Source organism: Panthera tigris, chromosome B1 (genome assembly GCF_018350195.1).
Source record: "Panthera tigris isolate Pti1 chromosome B1, P.tigris_Pti1_mat1.1, whole genome shotgun sequence".
Taxonomy (NCBI): domain Eukaryota; kingdom Metazoa; phylum Chordata; class Mammalia; order Carnivora; family Felidae; genus Panthera; species Panthera tigris.
The window spans coordinates 170,970,155-170,996,414 of NC_056663.1; the positions used below are offsets into that span (position 1 = coordinate 170,970,155).

Here is a 26,260-nt window from a genome sequence, read left to right on the forward strand (position 1 = left end):
TTCTCTCTCCCTCTCTCTCTGCCCTACCCTGTCATTTTCTCTCTCTTTCTTTAAAAAAAAAAAAAAAGCAAGCTGAAACTTTAGGAAATATAAGGGAGAGAAAGAGTCATTATCCACATTTTGATATTTCTTTATGAGTATTTTGTCTATCTACTTGCTGTGTATACCTGTTCTTTTATAGGTTGGTACTTACATCTTCATATAATGTTTTCTTATATCAAGATTTAATGCTTTAAGACTGTAATGTGTTATTTCCATATTGTCCTATTATTTTACTTTGACCTTCAATGTCAGTATGGAGGTTAAGTGCATGGATTTTGGAAAAGAAGTACACATTTTCACATCCCAACTCCACCATTTCCTAGCTCCATCACCTTAAGAAGCTTAAATAGGGGCACCTGGGTGGCTCAGTTGGTTAAGCGTCCGACTTCGGCTCAGGTCATGATCTCACGGTCCGTGAGTTCGAGCACCACGTCGGGCTCTGTGCTGACAGCTCAGAGCCTGGAGTCTGTTTCGGATTCTGTGTCTCCCTCTCTCTCTGCCCCTCCCCTATTCACACTCTGTCTCTCTCTGTCTCAAAAATAAATAAACGTTAAAAAAAAAAAAAGAAGCTTAAATAAAATAATATTTTTGTGCTTTAGTTTCCTCATCTGTTTAATAAATGTAATAGTCCTATTTGGGTGACTATGAGGATTAATTGAATTAATCCACATAAAAACACTTAGAATGGTGCTTGGTACAAGTACTCAATAATCGTTAGATGTTTTTATTATTCTTCTACCAATATATATGTGTCGTTATCCTTGCATACTTTGTTTCACTGCTTTCATTTCAGCCTTTTAGTAAAACTTGACCTTTTGCTACTTTTTGTCTATGGCTACTTTAAAGTTTATTTATTTATTTTGAGAGATAGAGGAAAAGAGCCTGAGCAGGGGAGGGGCAGAGAGAGAGGGAGTGAGAGAATCCCAAGCAGGCTCCGTGCTCTGCACTGAGCCCGACAGAGGGATTGATCTCACAACCGACAGAGGGATTGATCTCACAACCGTGAACCCATGACCTGAGCCAAAATCAAGAGTCAGACATTTAACTGACTGAGCCACCCATGTGCCCTTCCATGGCTGCTTTAAAGTAACTGAAGGGGGGGGGGGGGCGCCTGGGTGGCTCAGTCGGTTGAGCGTCCGACTTTGGCTCAGGTCATGATCTCACGGTTTGTGGGTTCGAGCCCCGCATCGGGCTCTGTGCTGACTGCTTGCTCAGAGCCTGGAGCCTGCTTCAGATTCTGTCTCCTTCTCTCTCTGCCCCTCCCCCGCTCACGCTTTGTCTCACTCTGTTTCTCAAAAATAAATAAAATGTAAAAAAAATAAAAATAAAAAAATAAAGTAACTGAAGGGGAAGGGCGCCCGGGTGGCTCAGTCAGTTAAGCATCCGACTTCAGCTCAGGTCATGATCTCTCACGCTGTGTCGGGCTCTGTGCTGACAGCTCAGAGCCTGCTTCGGATTCTATGTCTCCCTCTCTCTCTGCCCCCACTTCGTCCTCTGTCTCTCTCTCTCAAAAAATGAATAAACATGAAAAAAATTATTTTTAATAACTGAAGGGATTGTGAAAGGGAAGTGGGAAATTAGGAATATGTACTTAGAAGGTAAATATAAAAATATAACATGGGGCAAGTTTTAGATTATAAATTAAGGGTGGTTTGTTTATTTCTCCATATTCATGAGGTGGCTTTAAAATAAAAATTATCTCCTGCAGTAGCCTTTTTCTTGAGACGTTTCTTGTATTATAGTTGGGGATAGAGAAGGAGCTTTAAACCTTTCTGCAGATGAGGTAATTTTTAACAGAGTCTTATCAGGGTTTCTGGCTGGCTCAGTTGGTGGATTCTTGATCTCAGGTCGTGAGTTCAAGCCCCACATTGGGTGTAGAGATTATATACGTGTGTGTGTATATATATATGTGTATACACATATGTGTGTGTGTGTATATATATATACACGTATATATACGTGTGTATATATACACACGTATATATACATACATATATACGTGTGTGTGTATATATATATATATATACACACACACGTATATATAACACACACGCACATACATACATACGTACAGCTTAAAAATTAAGAGAGGCTTCTCTACCAGCAAAAATCCAAGCAGTTAAGGGAGAGGAAGCAGGAGACAACCAGGAGAACTACTTGTAGTATATGGGCTTTTTTTTAATTATGGTATTATTTTTTTGCAGGACCTTAATTCCCATTTTACATCAGAAAGCAAAGAGAGGTACTCCACACCAAGCAAAACAGGCTGTTCATTGTATACATGCCATATTCACCAATAAAGAAGTCCAGCTTGCACAGATTTTTGAGGTATATATATATATATATATATAGGATGTGTTTATGTTGATTTTTATTCTTATGCTGTGTGGTTTGTTGAAGATGGAAGGTAAATTTTTTTTTGGCTATTTAGTTTCACCCTAGTATATATATTCCATGGGAGCAGGGACACTCTTTTTCCAGCACTGTATTCACAAACTTTACATCAGATTATATGTTCAAATACTACATTTAGAAGAATATTTTGTGTGTTTGTGTTAGAACATTTTAATTTTCACTTTATTGGCTCGGTGGTCCACTTATCCTCAGAAAGTATTAGTAGATAACTTTGAACCACCCAGTTTAAAGTACCTATCAACCCTACCTGAAAATTAATCCTGTTTGCCTTTTCTTATGTATGATCCTTGGCCTGATCCCACTACTGGAAAAGTACTCTTGTTTCTGTAAATTGGATATAGTATCAACAAAACCATTTGAACCCTTATTTTTTATGGTCCATGGGCATTTAAAATGTCCCCACAGGATAAGAAATCCACCAACATAACAAGCCTATTGTTGTAAATGGCTTGAAAATAATGCTGATTTGATGATGCAGAAATGTTCTTGTTTTTACTTCTGCCTTTTACGTGGGCTTTTGTTTTCTTTTTCTTTTTTCTGCATTCTTTCATCATATTAAATTTCAGTAAGTACAATAAGAATCAAGTGTCTGATATGGCTGAAGTTACTTTTGATCATATCATTAGAACAGATTTGTTTGGGCACAATAAATTCAGGAGGGTCAGGAGCATTTACTGTTTCCATAGAATGTAGATATTTATAAAACAAAATTGGTAATTTTGACTGTTTTATTTTTATAGCCACTCAGTAGGAGTCTGAATGCTGATGTACCAGAACAACTTATAACTCCATTAGTTTCATTGGGCCACATTTCTATGTTAGCACCAGATCAATTTGCTTCCCCAATGAAATCTGTAGTAGCAAATTTTATTGTGAAAGATCTGCTAATGAATGACAGGGTAAGTTTCTAATTTAATTAAATTTAGAATAATGAGACTAAAACTATTTATATCTTCATCACAGAAACATTTCTGCCTCTCTATTTAATTTTCTTTTCCTTTTAAATTATTGCGTGTTTTCCCTCATTTATTTACTTAAATTTCCAAATGACATCCTGACTTCAGTATAGCTATTACCAGAACTTAACATTTAAGAAAGAAAAAATGAGAACATGAGATGAATGAATCATTAAGTAAAAAATATAAATCAAATGCTGTTATCCTAACATTTGAAGGACAATTTACTGGAGTTCTAGAATTTTATCAAATGTTGTTAAAAATATAAGTAGAATTGTATTTAACATTTTGAATTGTATTAAGCATTTCGGAATATAATTACATTGCAGTTTTGGCACTAGACTCATACTCTGTTCTAGTTGCTGAAGTGTGTGGGTGGGTAGGTGCTCACAGTGTGTGTGTGTGCACATGCTAATTTATTAGCTCCGGGCTGGAACCCAGGAATGTATAGCTTGAAAAGGCTCCCCAAGAGATTCCTGAAACACATACCTGATTAAGAATTCACTTTACCAAGTATATCTAAATTAAAAATGAATGTTGAATGAAGACAAGTCTGTTTTACCTGCTGGATCATTGTTGATGACTTTCAAGGGAGTGCTATTTTATCCAGCTTACCTATTCCTTCCACGTGATCCAGTAGTCTTGGAGCCTTCGATATCCAAACTTAAAAAGAAAGACATTTTAGTGCATTCCTTCCTCTCCCTTCCCCCATTTAGATGTAATAGACAAGGATAGAAGAACATAGCCAAAGTGTCATTTCCCTCTTAACACATTCAGGCTGTGTTTTGCACTGTTGATAGATGTGGCTGGTAACCAGTGTGAAATTTAATACCCCTCTTAAATGACTTGATTGTTGATAGATTGTAGTTTAAGGTGGCTCTTTTTTGTTGTTTATGTGGTAAAATATGCATGATTTAAACTTTGGCAATTTTGCTATTTTTAAGTGTACAATTCACTTACGTCATACACACCAGCATTCTTGTTTTTGTTGTTGGGTGGGTATTTTTGTTTTGTTTTGTTTTGTTTTTTAAGAAACAAACAAGTTGAGGGGCACCTGGGTAGTTCAGTTGGTTAAGCGTCCAACTCTTGCTTTCAGCTCAGGTTATAATCTCGGGGTTTATGAGTTAAAGCCCCACGTCAGGCTCCACGCTGATAATACAGAACCTACCTGGGATTCTGTCTTTCTCTTCCTCTCTCTCTGCCCCTCCCTTGCTCGTTTGTGCTCTCTCTCGCAAAATAAATAAACAAACACTAAAAAAAAAAAAAAAAAAAGTTTAATACCATGTATGCCTCCTGTATACATGGGAAATACCCAGGAAAGCCAAATAACTCTCCAAAATGACCCAAGCCACCACCTAAAATATGTACCCACATTGTTGTGTAACTGTCATCACTATTTCCAGAACTTTTTAATCTCAGACAAAAACTCTGCATTCATTAACCAGTAATCCCCACAGCCTCTGGTAAACTCTGTTGTACTTTCTTCTGACTCTGAATTTGCCTGTTCTAGATACCTCTCATCATACAATATTTGTCCTTTTGTGCCTGGTGTATTTCACTAGCATAATCATTTCAAGGTTCATTTGTGTTATGTATCAGAAGTTCATTCATTTTATGCCAGAATAATATTGTATGTGTAGCCTACATTTTGTTTATTCATTTGTTGATGGACAGTTGGATTTTTTCCCACCTTTTGACTTTGGTGAATAATGATGAAATGAACATTTGCATCCCTGTTTTCAAATCTTTTTGGATATATGCCTAGGAATGGTATTGCTGGCTCCCAAGGTCATTCTATGTTGTACTTTTTGAGGGACTGCCAAACTGTTTTCCATAGTGTCTATACCATTTTGTGTTGTTTCTTCACAGCTTTGCCAATGCTTACTCTTTTCTGTGTTTTTGATAATGGCCATTCTAGTGGGTATAAAGTAGTATCTCATCGTTTTGTTTTGTGTTTCACTAATGATTTGATAGACATGGCTGGCAACCAATGTGAAGACCTTCTAACAATGTAGAGGGTTTTTTTTTTTCTTTTCATGTGCTTTTGGCCATTTATGTATCTTTGGATATTTAAAGTCATTTGCACACTTTTAATTGGGTTGTTTATCGTTTCTGAGTTCTCAGAATTCTTTATATATCCTATTAAACCCTTGTCAGATATTTGCCAAATCAAACAACATGAAGATTTTCTCCTATATCTTCTAAGAGTTTTATAGTTTTAGCTCTTAAATTAAGATCTTTGATCTATTTTGAATTAATTTTGAATATAAGGTAACAATGCATCTTTATTTTTTGCTCTTGGACGTCTAGTTTTTCTAGCACCATTTGTTGAAGTAATTGGTCTCAGCACCCTTGTTAAAAATCAGTTAACCATATAGTTGAGGATTTTCTGCATTCTTTGTTTCATTCCACTGGTGTATGATTTGTAGTAAGTTTTGAAATCAGGAAGCTCAAGTCCTCCAACTTTGTTCTTTTTCAAGCCCTGGTGACTTTCCTGTAGGATTCCTAGAGCACTGCATTATTCAGCATGAAAAACTTAATGAAGGAAACTTCAAAATTCTTTCTAAGAATTAAATATATTTAATTGTCTATAGTCAACAGGTGAGAAGAATGGAAAATTATGGTCTCCAGATGAAGAGGTTTCCCCTGAAGTACTAGCAAAGGTAAATTTGTGTAGGCCTTGATAACTTTTATGTTGAAATAATGAACATTCATAGATACCCTTTAACTTGACTTTAAATGAGTATCAAAAGTTGTGTTTCTCAAAGAAATTGTAGTCCTCATGGAGTTATTTACATATATGTCAGCATTTTCCATTGAACTTCCTGCCTGGTGAAATAATTTCAATGAGGCTGTTTTACACAGAAATTGTTTGTAGGGTATTGATGCTCAGAAGCATCTCAGGTCTAGCCTTACTACCACTCTCTACAAAAATATGAATATTAACTTGGCAAAAGTGGATAGCTGTCATCAAATTGGTAACTTTTGATAGTTGCAAAATGTACCTCAATAAAGCTAACTTTTAAAGTGGTAGTATTGGGTTGACAACAAGTCTTCATTATCTTAAAATCTGTTTCACCTTTTGTGGCTTCATAGTCATGTTCCATCAATTCCTTTTTCCAGGTTGTCAATAAATACTGTAAATAACACCTAGATGCTTTAGCTAATTTTTCCATGTGTATTGGTAGCAGTCTTTTGAGTGTAAACCTCCAAGTAATTATGACCACAAAGAATTAGGGAAATCTCCTAATTTTATATTTCAGGATAGTCACACAGCATCACACTTCATAATTTCTTCAAAATAGTTTTTTCAGTACCACAAAAAATATTAAAGTCTATCTAAATGGCACATTTTAATCACTGTAACAGGTATAGTTTAAATAGTTATTTTTAAAAAATGTATTTTCAAATAATTTGAAGTTTTGGGGCAATGTGAAAAGCCTGAGATCGAGCCAGACTTTGGGCAAGTTATCTATTATAGTAATATGTCCTAGTTGCCTTATTTGTTGGAAATGAAAATACCTCCCTTGTAGAATTGTTTGGGACATCAAATAGGTTAAAACATTTACAGCTCTGGGAAAAGTGCCTATTACAGATTCAACAAGATAAATATTCTTATTGCTATGGTTATTATCCTACAGACTTGTTTCATAAAACATATTTACCAGCAATTAAGCAACCTCATTAATCTAATTAACATAAATTAATCTTCCCTTTAATTGAAATTTTAAGTTCCATTCTTTTTTTAGCATGTTAATATTTTATAGGTACAGGCAATTAAACTTCTGGTAAGGTGGCTGTTGGGTATGAAAAACAACCAGTCTAAATCTGCCAATTCAACTCTTCGATTATTATCAGCGATGTTGGTTAGTGAGGGTGACCTGACAGAGCAAAAGAGAATCAGGTGAGATTTTTCTTCCTTTCCAATTTTTACCTTACATAGGAATTATTTGCCTAATTAATATTGAATGTTGTAATTGTACCATATGCTTTGGGATCAGAGCTGATGTACTCCAGGTTTGCATCTCAAGCATAATGGAATGTTTCTTTTCACTTTTAAAGATCAGACTTTTTCCAGGAAACTTTTAGTCATAATCACTATGTATTACAGTTGCCTTCAACATTTGGTTCACTTAAGCAAATACCTGTTGAAATACTGCTCTTTGCAAAACACATGAAAAGCATTGCAGAGAAAACATAAGATTCAGTTTCTACCTTTCACCCTATATTATAGTGATGGAACAAGTGGAGTGACAGTACTGTGAAATGAATGCAAGTTTCAGTGGAGGTTCAAAGGAGGAAAAGTCACAGCCCTCCTGGTGGTTTGCAGAAGATTATACAAGGTTCTGCAAACGCAAAAAAAAAAAAAAAGCAAAAGCCACATACACATTGTTTCCATTTCTACACATTTTCACTTTGTGAAATCACTATTGCTTCTTTCTATTTGTTGTTTTGTTTTGTTTTGTTTTGTTTTGTTTTGTTTTGTTTTGGGAAAGCACCAGAGGGGAAGAGGGGCTGAAGGAAAGAGAGAGAACCTCATGCAGGCTCCATGCCCAGCACAGAGCCGGCTGCAGTGCTCCATCTCACAATCATGAGATCATGACCTGAGCCTCCTGAGCCACTCGTGTGCCCCATATTCCTTTTAAGATGAAAATAAAAGCCAGATTTTTCATGATCCGTGTTTGTTTCAATTCTTGATTTACTACAGTCCAGGAGTACCAGCAGATAAAACTACAGAGTTCTACTTGTGATGTTTTCCTACTTTAAAATGTTTTATTACAAGACAGATTTAAGTATTCATGTATGCATTGAGTATTGAGCACTGTCATCCTAGGTACTGCTATGCTTGTTTTAAAGGTATAAAATCTCTCCTTCTAAGGAATATGCATTCTAGTGGAGGAGATAGGAAATGAGCAATTTCAGTAGAGATGCTGAATGGTTTGATAAACTGAAGAAAACCATGAGAAATTATCTTTCTCATAGAATAAGCCAAGGGTAGCTTTGTAGAAACAGATTAGAAGATTAGAGCTAAGTTAGCAATGATGAGAAGTTTTAAATTGGGGGAAACTATGTACAGTGTATGGCAAAGGCTTAATAATGAGCTCTTTATAAATTAGTTATAAATAGGATACCCACTAGAGATGAAGACTACAAATTATCAGTTTACCTTTTTAAAAATGTTTAACATTGTATGGAGCCTGCTTGGGATTCTGGTCCCTCCCTTCCCCCTACCTCAAAAATAAATAAAACATTTTTTTTTTAATCATTTATATTCACTAGGAAAAGGACACTTCTCTCTTCTATTTCCCCACTCTTTCCTTTTACCCACATTCAAATAACATGAGCAAAACTTTTCTAAAAAATAAAAATAAATGTTTAACATCACTAAATATAATAAATGCAGTTTAAACATGGTGATACCTCTTGCCTGTCAAATCAACAAAAAAATTTTTAAAGTCATCACTGCTTCACAGGATCAGGGAAATGGCTTCCCTCCTTACTCCTGTGAATATAAATTAGCACAGTCTTGGCAGGACAGTTTGGCATATTGGGTATAGTTCCCTATAAATGTTACCCTTTGACTATTTTTATACTCATGAAATATAAGAGAATCATACAAAAATGTGTATATGAACATATTTTCAGCATTTTTTTTATCATCACAGAAAATAGGGGAATGGTTAACTACGGAACACATGTCATGAAATATTAGGCAGATCTAAATTAGGTGTTACATATCCTATGCTAATTATACACTAATGTAACCATGCTATGTAAATTTAGCTTGGGCTCTAGAATCAGAAACTTATACAACTCTATACTCCATTTACTAGCTGTGTGAACTTGTATAAATCACTTTTCTAAACCTCACTTTCCTCATAGAGTGAAAATTAAATAAAGCCTGTGAAGTGTTCACTCACTGCCTAACAGAGTTAAGTACCCAGATGGTAGTTGTTTGTTTATTTTTTAATCCCTGAATCATTTGAGTCAGAAGCCATTTGAAGTTCTCTCAAAAATACCAATGTTCAGGACACCTGGGTGGCTCAGTCGGTTGAGTGTCCAACTCTTGGCTTTGGCTCAGGTCATGATCCCAGGGTCATGGAATCGAGCCCCACGTCAGTCTGTGCTGAGTGTGGATCCTGCTTAAGATTCTTGCTCTCCCTTCCTCTGCCCCTCTCCCCAGCTCATGTTCTCTCTCTTAAAATAAATAAATAAATAGAATAATAATAATAATAATACCAGTGTTCACTTTGACAATCCTCCTGTCCAAGAGTGCGACGTTTTCTTGTACGATAATAATGGACTCAGCCAGCTTTCCTCATTTCCTAAAGTCTTTAAATATCATAACCATGCTATGTTTCACATAGAAGTTGAAAGAAGACTGTCCTTTCATCTCATCCATTGTCACATTTTACCATTTAGGAAATAAAAAACTACTGGGCGGGATGGTAGTGCTCAACCTCCTGGGGTTTTTTTGCTACAAAATGAAGTCTGCCCCAGAGACTAGTACCCCAAATAGACACTGGCTCTCAGCTCATATCCTTTCCCTTGTCTGCTACCTCCTTTTCCGTGGTATAAATCACCTCCTAATGGCTACATATGCATTTAAAAACTGTGGGAAATAGATTTGATATGATAGGTGGTTTAATCAGTTGTCTACAATGAATGTGTATTCCTCTTAAAATGAGGAATACTGTTCCTGATGTAAATGGTTCTTCCCAGCATTACACTTAGTGTAGTTGTGAATCATAAGCAGGGTTGTTTGTCTATGTATGGTAGAGGATCTAGGCTAGAACATAACTAAAAATGAAGGCAGATAAATTTATTAGTCACAATGATTTGAGCCTTTTTCCCTGTGTTGAGTTCAAGAACTAAAAGTAGCTTTCCCATATTTATATATTATGTCATTTTAAGCATAAGTTATGCTAAAGATCATAACACTCAAAAAGGGACCAAAGCATTGTTATGAATGATAATGGTTATAGGAAATGTTTATTTCTTTTTTGTTTGTTTATAGTAAATCTGATATGTCTCGCTTGCGATTAGCTGCTGGTAGTGCCATAATGAAGCTTGCTCAGGAACCTTGTTACCATGAAATTATAACCCCAGAACAGTTTCAGCTCTGTGCACTTGTTATTAATGTAAGTAATCATCTTATTTTTGTCAGTTACTTTCCCTTCAAAGTTAAGTACATTTACCTTTATGGATACAGATCCATTTACTGTGTGCACAAACAGAATTTGTATTACAACTATTCTAACTAAGTATCTTATACATATTGTTATTTATTTCCCCCAGTATAACTATGATCTTTTTTTAATGAAGGCATTCAGAATAAACTGCTGTTTGGTAAATGTTTGCCAATTTTTTTTCTTAATGAAATGAGTTTATTTTGTCATAGTTTTAAAGGTACTAGTATTTTTATTTAAGTATTTTTGGTTTTCTGCTGCTGTAGGATGAGTGCTACCAAGTAAGGCAGATATTTGCTCAGAAGTTGCATAAGGCACTTGTGAAGTTACTACTCCCATTGGAGTACATGGCGATCTTTGCCTTGTGTGCCAAAGATCCTGTGAAGGAGAGAAGAGCACATGCACGACAGTGTTTACTAAAAAATATCAGTATACGCAGGGAGTACATTAAACAGAATCCCATGGCTACTGGTAAGTAATTTTGAAAGCTCTCAGTATGCAAACATATCTTGTCAATGTACCAATTTGGGGGGTGCAGGGGGTTTATTTCCCATATTTCTATTGTAGTTAATAATAACACTAGGATTTTTAAAGGATGCTGTCACTGTAGTTGTGATGTACTTAACATTTTTCTTACGGGATCAGCAGTGTGGCTTGATTTAAACACGTTGCTCAGATGTCAGAGAGTAAAGAATTACTTTCCTAGCTTTACCAAGGACTCACTATATAATCTCAAATTATCCTTTTGGCTTTAATAGCTTTCCACATTGAAATAAAAGTGTTTCAGTATCCTCTAGATACCATGTTGCCTCTAATTTTAAAATAAATGAGGAAAAAGATGGAAACTGAAGTGGATAAAAAGCAAACTAGAGAGGGATTTTATAAAAGCTCTTATTACTGTTGTTGATAATAATGTTTTCACTTTAGAGAAATTATTATCACTGTTGCCTGAATATGTAGTTCCATACATGATTCACCTGCTAGCCCATGATCCAGATTTTACAAGATCACAAGATGTTGACCAGCTTCGTGATATTAAAGAGTAAGTCATGTAGAATTTCAAGAATTCTAGAAGTTATTTTTACTTTTTAATAAGATACCGAATATTTTTCCTGTTACTGTTCCCATTAGAATAAAAACTTCTCTGTGGTTTTATTTCTTATAAATTATTGTTTCATCTTAGAAAAATTTTCCATCTAACAAGCTCTTTTTGGTTCTTCTGATTGTTTCCTATTTGCTGTCAGCTGTGTCTTTAAAATAGGCTGGTTTGGGGGCACCTGGGTGGCTCAGTCAGCTAAGCCCCCAACTTCAGCTCAGGTCATGATCTGACAGTTCGTGAGTTCGAGCCCTGCATCAGGTTCTGTGCTAACAGCTCAAAGCCTGGAGCCTACTTTGGATTCTGTGTCTCCCTCTCTGCCCCACCCTCCTGCAGACGTGCTCTCTCTCAAAAATAAATAAACATTTAAAAAATTGACAAAAAAATAAATAAAAAGTATTATGATTTTGGAGTGCCTGGGTGGCTCAGTCAGTTAAGCGTCCGACTTCAGCTCAGGTCGTGATCTCACAGTTTGTGAGTTTGAGCCCCATGTTGGGCTCTGTCCTGACAGCTGGGAGCCTAGAGCCTGCTTCGGATTCTGTGTCTCCTTCTGTCTCTGCTCCTCCCCCGCTCACACTCTGTCTCTCTCTCTCAAAGATAAACATTAAAAAAAATTTTTTTTTTTTTTTTTTAAATAAAAGTGTGGCTTTTTTGAGAGGCGCCTGGGTGGCTCAGCCAGGTGAGCATCTGACTCTTGATTTTTGCGTAGGTCATGATCTCACAGTTGTGAGGTCAAGCCCCACATTCGGTTCCATGCTGACAGTGAGGAGCCTACTTGGGATTCTCTGTTTCCCTGTCTCTCTGCCCCTCCTCTGCTCTCTCTCTCTTTCTCAAAATAAATAAACATTAAAAAATATAATAATAAAAGTATTACGATTTTTGTATGTATGACATTAAAAAATATAATAAAAGTATTATGATTTTTGTATGTATGTCATTAAGCCTTATTCCTAATCTTATTTAAGGTTGTAATCAACATTTATCTATGCCTCCTATAGCTTTTGTCACTGAAATTGTGTCAGTATCTTAACTGGAAGAGATGTTATCTTGTCCAACATTACTGTTAAGCATTGGACTATGAGCTCCTTACATTTTGAAGCCTTGTCATTTCATTATTGTTGCTTCCAACACATTATTCCAGTAATACGGTCTTTCTGTAACTAAAAACTTCTCTGGCCTTCAATTACCTTATTCATAAAATGAAGGAGATAAAATAGATTAACTCCTAAAATGTCTTCTAATTCTAATTTTTGCTTATTTTTTAATTGTTTACATTTGTATTTACAATTTTTTTCTTTAAAAACTTTGAGTTTGGGGTTTCCCAGAAAGCACTTCCATAAAATAAAAACCTGATGTATGTGTTTGCCTAGAACGTGAGGTCTATGTCAGAGAACATTTTAGCTGTATTTCAGTTGCAAAGCAGTCATGTGAAAGAAGGACTAGACTTAAGAGAAGAAGCTATAATATGGGAAGGAGAGTACTGATGTACAAGAAGTAATTGGAGTTAGAATTGAAATCACTGGCACTTTTTGTTGTTCTGTCTAGTATGCAACATTTTTAATATCGTTAAGCAATTATTTTAAGTTTCCATGTAAATTGAAGTGTTAAATAATATGTTTTTCAAACTGGTTATTTAACTTTGTGGAAATTATTAATTTGTTGTGTCGCTATTTGCTTTGGCTGTTCAGGATCTTTTATGGTTTCATAAAAATTTTAGAATTATTTCTTCTAGTTCTGTGAAAAATGCCATTGGAATATTGATAAGGATTGTATTGAATCTGTAGGTTGCTGTGAATAGCTTGGACATTTTAACAATATTCTTACAGTCCATGAACACAAAATATCTTTCTATTTATTTGTGCATTTTCAGTATCTTTCATGTCTTCTAGTTTTCAGTATGGGTCAGAAGCATGACTGTGGTCAAGAAAAGATAGCTGTAGGGGCATCTGGATGGCTCAGTCAGTTAAGCATCCAACTGCGGCTCAGGTCATGATCTCACAGTTCGTGAGTTTGAGCCCCGCATCGGGCTCTGTGCTGACAGCTTAGAGCCTGGAGCCTGCTTCAAATTCTGTGTCTTCCTCTCTCTCTGCCCCTCCCCACTCATGTTCAGTCTCTCTCTCTCTCTCTCTCTCTCTCTCTCTCTCTCTCTCTCTCTCCCTCCTTCAAAAATAAATAAAAACATTAAAAAAAATTTTTTTTAAAAGAAAGAAAAGATAGCTTTATAACATGAGAAATTGAGGGGGGTCATATAATCTATCAAAATTACTTTTTTATTCCCTTTATAATACTTTTTTATTCTCTTCTTTACCAAAATGATATGTAGCCATACTTTAAAATACATAGGATTAAATTCAGTCTATCAATAACTATTATACTGTTTTGGGAATCAGTCAGTCTTGAGTAACAAGAGTGTTTATCTCTTTATGGACTCTTAAGAATTAATTGAATCAGAAAGATTTATTTTAGTTACAAAAGACAATTTAAGTTTTTCATTTGCCATATTTTAGTTACAATATATTTAACATTAACATTAGAAGTTTCAGTTCCTTGGCATTACTATTATTTTTTTTTTTTAACGTTTGTTCATTTTTGAGAGAGAGAGAGAGAGCACAAGTGGGGGAGTGGCATAGAAAGGGAGACACAGGATCCGAAGCAGGCTCCAGGCTCTGAGTTGTCAGCACAGAGCCTGACCCAGGGCTCGAACTCACAAACCACAAAGTCATGACCTGAGCTGAAGTCTGATCCTTAACTGACTAAGCCACCTAGGCAACCTGGTATTACTATTATTTTACTTTGAAAATGATCCCTAACCACCTCCTTATCCCTAAGAAAAAGAGTGAGAAAATGTCCTGATGTTTTACATTGTGTGGGATTAGTTGGGAGAATTTTATGTATTCTAACTGGAATTGTGTTAATTCATCCTTATATTTTTGAGACTCTTCAGTTGCTGTATTAAAGAAATGCAGTATTATAGGGGCGCCTGGGTGGCTCAGTCGGTTAAGCATCCGACTTCGGCTCAGGTCATGATCTCGCAGTCTGTGAGTTCGAGCCCCGCATCAGGTTCTGTGCTGACAGCTCAGAGCCTGGAGCCTGCTTCAGATTCTCTGTCTCCCTCTCTCTCTGCCCCTCCTCTGCTCATGCTCTGTCTCTCTGTCTCTCTCTCTCTCTCTCTCTCTCTCTCTCTCTCAAAAATAAATAAACATTAAAAAAATTTAAGAAATGCAGTATTACATAATGATTTGAGCTTGGATTGTGTCACCAAATAGATTTGTGCGCAAATTCTACCATTTTACCAGTTGTGTGAACTTACTTCATGTCACTTAATTTCTCTATGCTTTAATGTTCATATTTATAAAATTATAATAAGTTGTTGTGAGGATTGATTGAAGGAGATAGTATGTGTAAAATAATCAAACAGTGGTTGGCATATTAAAAAAAAAAAATCTTTCACCTTATTGGCTAACTATACTCCTGGTTGTTACTCTTTTTGATGCAATTATAAATGGGAATGTTTTCTTAATTTCTCTTTCTAATAATTATTAGTGTAAAAAATGCAACAGATTTTTGTGTATTGATTTTGTATTCTGCAACTTTAGTTTGTTCTAACAGTTTTTTGATGGAGTCTTTAGGGTTTTTTATGTATAATATCATCTTATCTGCAGCTAATGACAGTTTTACTTCTTTTCCAGTTGGATGCCTTTTATTTCTTTTCCTTGCCTAGTTGTTCTGGCTAGGACTTCCGAATACTTTGTAAATAAAAGTGGTAAAGACATCTTTGTCTTGTTCCTGATCTTAGAAGAAAAGCTTTCAGCTTTTCACCATTGAGTATGAAGTTATATGTGGTCTTTATTATGTTGAAGTATGTTCCTTCTATAATCACTTTGTTGAGAGTTTTTATCATAAATATATGTTGAATTTTGTTAAGAACTTTTTCTGCATCAATTAGAGATGATCATGATTTGTATTCTTCATTTTGTTAATGTGATATACCACATTGATTCACTTGTGGATGTTGAACCATCCTTGCATCCCTGGAATAAATCCCACTCAGTCATGGTGTATGATCCTTTTAATGTATTGTTGAATTCAGTTTGCTAATATTTTATTGAGGATTTTTGCATCTATGCTCATCAGGAATGTTAGCCTGTAGCTTCCTTTCTTGTGGCATCCTTGTCTGGTTTTGGTATCAGGATAATTGCTGGCCTTGTAAACTGATTTTGGAAGAGATTCCTCCTCTTTTTTGGACAAATTTGAAAAGGGTTGATATTAATTCTTCTTTGAATGTGTGGTACAATTCACCAGTGAAGCTCTGTGGTCTTAGACTTTGCTTGTTGGAAGGTTTTCAGTTACTAATTCAATTTCCTTTCTAGTAATTGGTCTTTCACGTTTTGTTTCTTCATGATTTAGTCTTGGTAAGTTGTATATTGCTAAGAATTTATCCATTTCTTCTAGGTTGTCTAGTTTGTTAGCATATAATTTTTCATAGCATTCTCTTATGATCCTTTGTATCACTGTGGTATCAGTCATAAATCTCCTTTCATTTCTGAGTCCTCTTTTTTGTTTTTTCTTGGTCGGTCTAGCTAAAGGTTTGTCAATTTTGTTTACCCTTTTTTTTTTTTTTTTTTAAATGTTTTAGTTATTTTTGAGAGAGAGAGAGCGTGGGAGGGGCAGAAAAAGGGAGACACAAAATCTGAAGCAGGCTCCAGGCTCCAAACGGTCATCAGTACAGAGCCCAACGCAGAGCTCAAACCCACAAACTGTGAGATCATGACCGGAACCAAAGTCAGATGCTCAGTTGACTGAGCCACCCAGGTGCCCTAATTTTGTTTATCTTTTCACAGAACCAGCTCTAGTCTCATCATTTTTTTTTCTTGTCATTTTCTCTATTTCATTTATTTCTGCTCTAATTTTTGTTATTTTCTTTACTTCTAACTTTGGGCTTCATTTGTTCTTTTTTCCCCTGGTTCTTTGAGGTGTAAAATTAGTTTGTGACTTTTATGTTTCTTGAGGTAGGCGTTTAGTGCTATGAACTTCCCTGTTAGAACTGCTTTTGCTGCATCCCAGAAATTTTGGTATGTTTCCATTTTGTTGGTCTCAAGGTATATCTTTTATTTTTCTTTTGATTTCTTCTTTGACTCATTGGTTATTCAATAGCATGTTGTTGAATCTGTACATATTTGTGAATTTTTCAGTTTTCTTAGTGTAATTTTGTGGTTCCATATCATTGTAATCAGAAAAGATGCTTGATACCATTTCAGTCTTAAACTCATTAAGACTTATTTGTGTCAGGGTGCATAGATAGCATTAAGACTTATTTGTGTCAGGGTGCATAGACAGCTCACTGCTGTCAGCACAGAGCCCAATTCAGATCCTCTGTCTCCCTGTCTCTCCATTCCACCCCACTCACACTCTCTCTCCCTCTCTCTGAAAAATAAACATTTAAAAAAAAAAAAAAAAAGACTTGCTTTGTGGCCTAACATATGATCTAACTTGGAAAATGTTCCATGTGCACTTAAGAAAAATGTGTATTTGTTGCTTTTATATGGAATGTTCTGTAAATATATCTGTTAAGACCATCTGGTCTAACATGTCATTTAAGACTGATGTCGTCTTATTGGTTTTTCTGCCTGGATGATCTATTCATTGATATAATTGGGGTATTAGAGTCCCTATATATTATGAATTGTAATAATTATATAAATACTATTGTATTTCTGTTTCTCTTTTAGGTCTGCTAATATTTGCTTTATATATTTAGGTCTTTCTGTGTTGGGTACATAAATATTTACAAAGGCCCCTTTCTCATTATGTAACACCCTTTTTTGTGTCTTATTACAGTCTTTGTTTTAAAGTGTATTTTGTCTGGGGGGCTCATTGGGTTAAATGTCGAACTCTTGATCTCAGCTCAGGTCTTGATCTCAGAGTCATGAGTTGAAGCCCCATGTTAGGCTCCGTGCTGGATGTGAAGCCTACTGAAAAAAATAAAGTGTATTTTGTCTGATAACAATTGTAGCTACTAAAGCTTTATTTTGGTTTCTATTTACATGTAATATCTTTTTCCATCTCTTCACTTTCACTGGATGTGTTTCTTGTAGGCAGCATATAGATGAGTCTTGTTTTTTTATCCGTTCAGCCATTCTGTGTTTTTTGATTAGAGAATTTAATCCATTTACATTCAAGGTAATTATTGATAAGTATATGCTTATTGCCATTTTGTTAACTGTTTTATGACTGTTTTTGTAGTTTCTTTCTGTTCCTTTCTTTCATTTACTTTCTTTGTGGTTTGATGACTTTCTTTAGTGGTATGCTTATATTCCTTCCCCTTTATCTTTTGTGTATTTACTATAGGTTTTTATTTTGTAGTTACCATGATGCTTACATATAAAAACTTAACAACAGTCTGTTTTAAGTTAATAACAACTTACTTGATTCCATTCTAAATCTCAACATTTTAACTCCTCCTTATGTCACATTTTGCATCTTTTTATCTTATATATTTTAACTAATTATTGAATCATTTATTTTTACTACTTTCATCTTTTAACCTTCATACTAGCTTTATAAGTAATTAGTCTACTACCTGACCTCTATTATTTATTTACCTTTCCAGTGATATTATTTCACATGTGTTCTTATTACTAATTAGGGTTCTTTTCTACTTATAGAAATCCCTTTAACATTTCTTTCACTACCGGTTTAGTGGTGATGAACTGCTTTTAGCTTTTACTTTTCTGGAAAACTGTTTCTCTCTCCTTCCATTCCAAAAGATAATCTTGGCAGGTAGAGTATTCTTGGTTGGAAGTTGTTTTCTTTCAGCTCTCTGAATATGTCACGCCACTCCCTCCTTGCCTGGAAAGTTTGTGTTGAAAAATTTGTTGATAGTCTTATAGGGGGGTTCCCTTATATGTAACATTTTTTTTTCTTTTGTTGCTTATAATATTCTCTTCTTTAACTTTTGACACTTTATTGTTTTGTTTTTTTAAGTTTATTTATTTTGAGAGAGAGTGCATATGCTCAGGAGAGGCAGAGAGAGAGAGAATGTCAGATAGGCTCTGCACTGTCAGCCCAATGTGGTGTTACAACTCACAAACCGTGAGATCATAACCTGAGCCTAAACCAAGAGTCAGATGCTGAACCAACTGAGTCACCCAGGAGACTCTGTTTTATTGTTTTGGTTTTTTAAGAGAAAGAAAGCATGAGTGCATGTGAGTGGGGGAGGAGAAGAAGGAGGGAGAGAGAGAGAATCTCAGGCTCCACGCCTGGTGCAGAACCCAGTGCAGGGCTTGATCTCAAGACCATGAGATCATGACCTGAGCCGAAATCAAGAGTCAGACATTTAGCCAATTAAGCCACCCAGGTGCCCCAAAACTTTTTAATTTAAAAAAAAAATTTTTTTTAGAGACACGTGAGCCAAGGAGAGGAAAGGGGCGAGGGGGGGAGGGAGGAAGGGAGGGAGGGAGGAAGGAAGGAGAGACAGAGAGAGAGAGAGAGAGAGAGAGAGAGAGAGAGAGAATATGAGAATATGAGAATATGAGAATATGAATATCCTAAGCAGGCTCCACACTCAGTGCAGAGCCTAGTGTGGAGCTCCATTCCATGACCTGGGGATCATGACCTGAGCCGAAATCAAGAGCCAGATGCTTACTCAACTGAGCCACCCAGATGCCCCTTGACATTTTGATTGTAATGTGTCTTGGTGTAGGCCTCTGGGTTCAAATATTTTAGAACTCTAGGCATCCTGGATCTGGTGTCTGTTTCCTTCCCTACATTCAGGAAGTTTTCAGTCATATTTCTTCAGAAAAGGTTTCTGCCTTTCTTTCCTTTTCTTCTAGAAGGTCTGCAAGGCAAATATTAGTCCATTTGATATCCTTTAATTTCCTTAAGCTGTTTTCACTTTTTTTTTCCATTTATTTTTCTTTTTGCTCTTCTGATGGGGTGCATTCCTCCTCCTTATCTTTAGATTGATCCATATTTTCTGTTTCATATCTAGTCCGCTGTTGAACCCCTGTATTGTATTTTTCAATTCCTTTATTGTATTCTTCAGCTCTGATTTCTATTTAGTACTTTGTTATAATTTCATCCCTGTTAAAGTTCTTACTGTTCATCCATGCTGCTCCCCAGTTTGGTGAGCATTTTATGACCATTACTTTGAACTCCATCAGTTTACTTCTCTTCCTTTGGATAAGGCTTTTTTTATGAGGTTTTATCTTACTCTTTCATTTGGAACATATTCCTGAATTTCTTCATTTTGCTTGACCCTCTGTATTGGTTTCTGTATAGTATATGAAACAACATCTCTTCCAGTTTTGAAGGAATGACCTTATGGAGGAGTTGAACCTTTTCATTCAGCTCTACCCCATTTCTTGATCATCTCTCAAAACTTTGTGCTTGTCCAAGCAACCTGTTATATTTTTAATAGCTCCCAGTAGTTAAGGATGTGCCAAGATCTGTCAGTGTCCCATAATGGAGACACTGTACCTAGATTCAGACTGACTGGAAGCCAGACCTTCAGGCAGCTGCTTTTATTTAAAAGTATGCAGATACAGAGCCACCTGGGTGGCTCAGTCAGTTAAGCATCTGACTCTTGATCTCACCTCAGATCTTGATCTCAGGGTCATGAATTCAGGCCCTGTATTGGGCTCTGCACTGAGTGTGAAGCCTGCCTACATACATACATACATACATACATACATACATACATACATAATTAAATAAAGTTAAATAAAATTGAATGAATGCATGCAGATATATCCAGTCCTGAGGAGCAACAAGCCTAAACCTCACCACCAGAGCCAAGCAATCCTGAGGTATGTCCCCTAGGTGGCAAAAAGTCGGGTTCTAAACGAGTGTATGAGCACCTTTCTGGGAGATACCGACAAGCTGGAGAAGGACTAAAGAGCACCAGGGTGGCATTGATAGCCTGAGTTCCTTTGGAAGCACCATAGGCCACTAAATGTAGGCCAGACCTGAGTCCTGCCCCTAGTCCAAAGCTCCAGTACAGGCAGAGTGGCCTCTTCACAGAAAAACTGAGAGTATACCTCAGTCTGCTGCCTATGCAGTGTCCTGAGGGTGGTAGCCTGCCAAAGGCAGTCCCTCCGATTACCACAGTCCGTTGGGACCCAAGAATGCAAGCTGTTCCAGCCAACAGAGCCGGGTGATTAAGGGTTGTCCCCCAAACATCAGGCACCAGACTCCAAGCTCTCTTCCAGGAAACACTGGTGGAGGGTGAGTCTGAAGATAGCGCCTGCCCTCTGAGGTCTCTGGAAAGGATTTCAGTCAGCCTCTAGATGATTGCTTTGTTTAGAAGCCTGACCCTTAGGCCACAGTTATGATGATTAGCTGATAGGCTTACTTCTCAGAAAGACCCAGCTCCTGGGTCAGTGGCCCCTTGCTGTGCCCTGTGGGGTGGTAGCTGGTAGCACATTGGCTACCGTCCTTTGGGACTCATGAATAGAAGCCCCACTGGCCACCAGAGTTAGTTGATGTAGAGCTGTCCCTTGGCAGCAGTCACAAAAATTGGGGCGCCAGCAAAGGTTATGAACTTCTTTCTGGGTGATTATTACATTCCCCTGTGACCAGAAACACAAGCCCCCCTGTTCTTCCAGAGCCAGGTGTTCTAGAAATGTTCCCGTGGGCAGCACCCACAAAAGGCACAAAACAAATGTAAAGGTTCCCTTCTGGGAGCTACTGGTCCTCTAGAGCACAGCAAAGGGAGAATGCAAAGATGGCAGTCACCAGTCTCTGTCCCTGGAGAGTGTTCCAGCAGCCTCCTAGGTATGTAAGTTACATTAGATGCCTGCCCCTCAAGTCGAGGTTATAAGCAGGTTAGCTTTCTTTACTCTGAGGTGCCTGTGAGTTGGGCCCTGGAGTGGGTCCATTCCAGCATATGAACCCTTTAAGAGGCATTTCTCAGATTGCTGCAGACTTGTGCGTCCCAGTATCTGTAGAATATTTTGGCGACTCCTCTCTCAAGTTCATGTCTTAGAAGTTGGGTGCCCAGTGTGGGGTTTTAACATTTCACTCTTCAGAGAGAAGCTCCGTTCCCTCACAATTATGGGTCACAGCAACAGGGGTGGGGTTTATGGCGAGATTGTATTCCAGTCTCTCCTCCCCACTTTGGTATGTTTTTATTTCTTTGTTTGCCTAATGTGTAGTCATCACTCAGTCAGCCTTTTAAGTTTTTAAAGAGGAAATTGGTTCCATATGTAGCTGTAGATACAATATATTCCTGAAAGGAGGTGAATTCAGGGTCTTACTATGTCACCATCTTGAACCAGACCAAGTTCTCTGTTTCTTATTCGGTCTTTTCTGTCCAATATTGAAAATAAGACATTGAAATCTCTGTTTATGGGGCGCCTGGGTGGCTCAGTCGGTTAAGCGTCCGACTTCGGCTCAGGTCACGATCTCGCGGTCCGTGAGTTCGAGCCCCGCTTCGGGCTCTGGGCTGATGGCCCAGAGCCTGGAGCCTGCTTCCGATTCTGTGTCTCCCGCTCTCTCTGACCCTTCCCCGTTCATGCTCTGTCTTTCTCTGTCTCAAAAATAAATAAACTTAAAAAAAAAATTTTTTTTTAAATCTGTTTATTACTGCAGAATTAATCTGTTTCTTCAATTCTGTCAGATTTAGCTTCATAAAATTTGGAGGCTCTGTTAGGTTTGTATGTGTTTTATGATAATCTTATCTTCTGCTGGATTGAACCTTTTATCATTGTAGTTGGCTGTCTTATAATCTTTTTTTATTTATTTATAATCTTTTTTTAATTTTTTTTTTAATGTTTATTTATTTTTGAGAGAGAGCGCGCTCAAGCAAGGGAGGGGCAGAAAGAGAAGGGGACAGATGATCCAAAGCGGGCTCTGCACTGACAGCAGTGAGCTCGATGCAGGGCTCAAACTCATGAACTGTGAGATCATGACCTGAGCCACCTAGGTGCCCCTTATAATTTTTTTTTTTTTTTACTTTAAATCTATTTTGTTTGATCATAAAATAGCTACTAGCCCTCATTTTGTTACTATTTGCATGAAAGAAAAAATTTTTTTTATCCTTTTACTTTCAGATACTCCAACTTTCAGTTGAGTCCAACTTTGATTTTGGCTCAGGTCATGATCTCATGGTTCATGGGGTCAAGCCCTGCATTGCACTCTCTGCTGAACAGCATATAGCCTGCTTGAGATTCTCTCCCTCTCTGCCCCTCTCCTGCTCACACACATGCCTTCTCTCTCTCTCCAAAAAAAAAAGAAAAAAATTTAAAGAATGTTTAAAGTGAATCTCTCATAGATAGATGTAGGTAGATTTTTTTTTCCCCATTCTGCTTATCTCTGCCTTTTAATTGGGAGTTTTAATCTGTTTTCATTTGACATAATGACCAATAAAGAAAGAGTTATTTCTGCCATATAGCTGTTTTTCTCTGTGTTATATATGTTGTTACTTAACTTCCTTTACTACTGCTTCTCTTTTTTGTATTTAGTTGTTTTTTGTAGTGAACCTTTCTTACTCCCTTTTTTGTGTGAATTTTTAGTTATTTTCTTAGAGATTCCAAATAATATATGTAACAACCTAGTTTGAATAACAGCAACTTAGTTTCAATAGGATACAAACCCTGTGCTCCTATAATCTCTATCCCTCTCCCTTTAATAATTGTTATTCATAGCAATTCTGTCTTTTTACGTTATTTCCATTTACATAGATGTAATTGTTACTCTGTGCATTTAATGCCTATAAAGTCTTTTTTTTTCTTGTTTGTTTCATTTCCTTTTCTCTCTTTTTTTTTAATTTTTATTTTTTTTATTTTTTAAAATTTACATCCAAATTAGTTAGCATGTAGTGCAACAATGATTTCAGGAGTAGATTCTGTAGTGCCCCTTACCTATTTAGCTCATCCCCCCTCCCACAAACCCTCCAGTAACCCTCAGTTTGTTCTCCATATTTATGAGTCTCTTCTGTTTTGTCCCCTTCTCTGTTTTTATATTATTTTTGTTTCCCTTCCCTTATGTTCATCTGTTTTGTCTCTTAAAGTCCTCATATGAGTGAAGTCATATGATTTTTGTCTGTCTCTAATTTCACTTAGCATAATACCCTCCAGTTCCATCCACATAGTTGCAAATGGCAAGATTTCATTCTTTTTTGATTGCCGAGTAATACTCCATTGTGTATATATACACCACATCTTCTTTATCCATTCGTCCATTGATGGACATTTGGGCTCTTTCCACACTTTGGCTATTGTTGATAGTACTGCTGTAAACATGGGGGTGCATGTGTCCCTTCAAACCAGCACACCTGTATCCCTTGGGTAAATGCCTAGTAGTACAATTGCTGGGTCGTAGAGTAGTTCTATTTTTAGTTTTTTGAGGAACCTCCATACTGTTTTCCCGAGTGGCTGCACCAGCTTACATTCCCACCAACAATGCAAAAGAGATCTTTCTCCACATCCTCGCCAACATCTATTGTTGCCTGAGTTGTTAATGTTAGCCATTCTGACAGGTGTAAGGTGGTATCTCGTTGTGGTTTTGATTTGTATTTCCCTGATGATGAGTGATGTTTAGCATTTTTTCATGTGCCAGTTGGCCATCTAGATGTCTTCTTTGGAAGTATCTATTCATGTCTTTTGCCCATTTCTTCACTGGATTATTTGTTTTTTGGGTGTTGAGTTTGAGAAGTTCTTTATAGATATTGGATGCTAACACTTTATCTGATATGTTGTTTGCAAATATCTTCTCCCATTCTGTAGGTTGCTTTTTAGTTTTGCTGATTGTTTCCTTCACTGTGCAGAAGCTTTTTTATTTTGATGAGGTCCCAGTAGTTCATTTTTGCTTTTGTTTCCCTTGCCTCCGGAGATGTGTTGAGTAAGAAGTTGCTGCGGCCAAGATCAAAGAGGTTTTTGCCTGCTTTCTCCTCGAGGATTTTGATGGCTTCCTGTCATACATTGATACCTTTAAAGTCTTATGTAAAGGGGTGCCTGGGAGGCTCATCGGTTAAGCATCTGACTTCAGCTCAGGTCATGATCTCACTCACGGTTTGTGGGTTTGAGCCCCATGTCAGGCTCTGTGCTGACAGCTCAGAGCCTGGAGCCTGCTTAGGATTCTGTGTCTCCCTCTCTCTCAGCTCCTCCCCTGCTCACACTCTCTCTGTCTCTTCCTCTTTCTCTCTCTCTCTCTCTCTCTCTCTGTCTCAAAATTAAACATTAAAAAAAATTTTAATAAATAAAATCCTATAAAAAAAGAGTTACAAATTGAAAGTTCAGTAATGCTGGCTTTTATATTTACTTATGTGGTTGTGTTTACTAGTGTTCTTTATTTCTTCTTACAGCTTTAAGTTACTGTCTGGTGTCCTTTTATTTTAGCCTTAAAGGACTCAGTTTAATAGTTCTTTTAAAACAGGACTACTAAAAGTGAACTCATTAACCTAGTGCTAAATTTTCCCCTTGTAAGTAGTCTCTTAAAACATTTACATAGAATATAGGCAAAGAAGTATGCATATATTATCATCATATGTTTTCTCCCCTGTTGATGCAGTAAAGCAATAAGTCCATTGCCTGCTTGAGAATCATCCTAGGAACTTACTGTAAACAGAACTTACCCTAGATGTCGATTTAGGTTCCCAGTGATTCTAATGTTCATCCTGATTTGAGATTCACTTTTACTGAGAAATTTGGGTGTTCCCTTCAGATATTTTGTGTATTAAATGAATATACAGTAACAAGTGGAAAACAGCAAAAATAGTTTGAGATGTGACTGCTTAGCTGAATGCCTGGTTAGTGTGCATATCAGCCTCATAGCACATGCAATTCACAGCCATGTCACAGCAGAATTACATGCAAATCCTAGACCTACATAGTTTGTAAACAGTCAAAATGGGAAGACTTTGCTGTCCCCTGCTTTCCTCATCATTGCTGGGCAATGACACATGTGAAGTCCTCTAAACGCTTATCAAATACTTGTAGAATGAATCTTTACATGCCTCAGGAAACTGTCAAACTTTCTCATATTAAGCTATGTTTTCATTTTTAATGTTTTGTTTTATGGTTTAGTTTATTTATATTTTATGTTTATTTTGTTATTTTCAGACAACAGACCTTCCCAATAAGATATTTAGTCCATTAAACAAAATACCTACGTTTAGTCTCTTTTAATAGGCAAATGTTTATCATTTAGGTGCCTATGGTTCATGCTTGAAGTTTTAATGACAAAGAATGAAAACAATAGCCATGCCTTTATGAAGAAGATGGCAGAGAACATCAAGTTAACAAAAGATGCCCAGTCTCCAGATGAATCCAAGACAAATGAAGTAAGATATGTGTTAGGCTAGTGGGTATTTAGATCACTATAGGAAAAAATATGATGGTCCTTGTCCCATTTTTTTTCTTATTACATAATATATGTTAGATTACAGAATGTTTATAAAAATATATATTTATGGTCAGTTTTATTGTATTTTGTTACAGTTGAGTTCTATTATTTGAGGAATGTTTATTACCCTGAAGAAGGACATTAAAACTTCTACAGAGTAGGGGGATAAAAATTAATAAAACTTACTACTCTGCTATCTTATGAACCTTTTAGTAAGT

The 26,260-nt window shown here is 36.6% G+C and overlaps 1 protein-coding gene across 2 annotated transcripts in view; it reads left to right on the top strand.

Annotated features, from left to right (window-relative positions):
• Positions 1-26,260, top strand: part of PDS5A (PDS5 cohesin associated factor A) — a 135,262-nt gene that overhangs the window by 90,323 nt on the left and 18,679 nt on the right. For both annotated transcript variants that reach the window (XM_042984684.1, XM_042984686.1), the window contains exons 20-27: positions 2,247-2,370; positions 3,198-3,356; positions 6,008-6,076; positions 7,181-7,317; positions 10,432-10,555; positions 10,870-11,074; positions 11,531-11,645; positions 25,848-25,980. In XM_042984684.1, the coding sequence (XP_042840618.1) occupies positions 2,247-2,370; positions 3,198-3,356; positions 6,008-6,076; positions 7,181-7,317; positions 10,432-10,555; positions 10,870-11,074; positions 11,531-11,645; positions 25,848-25,980 (1,066 nt within the window). The remainder of the gene's footprint in view (positions 1-2,246; positions 2,371-3,197; positions 3,357-6,007; positions 6,077-7,180; positions 7,318-10,431; positions 10,556-10,869; positions 11,075-11,530; positions 11,646-25,847; positions 25,981-26,260) is intronic.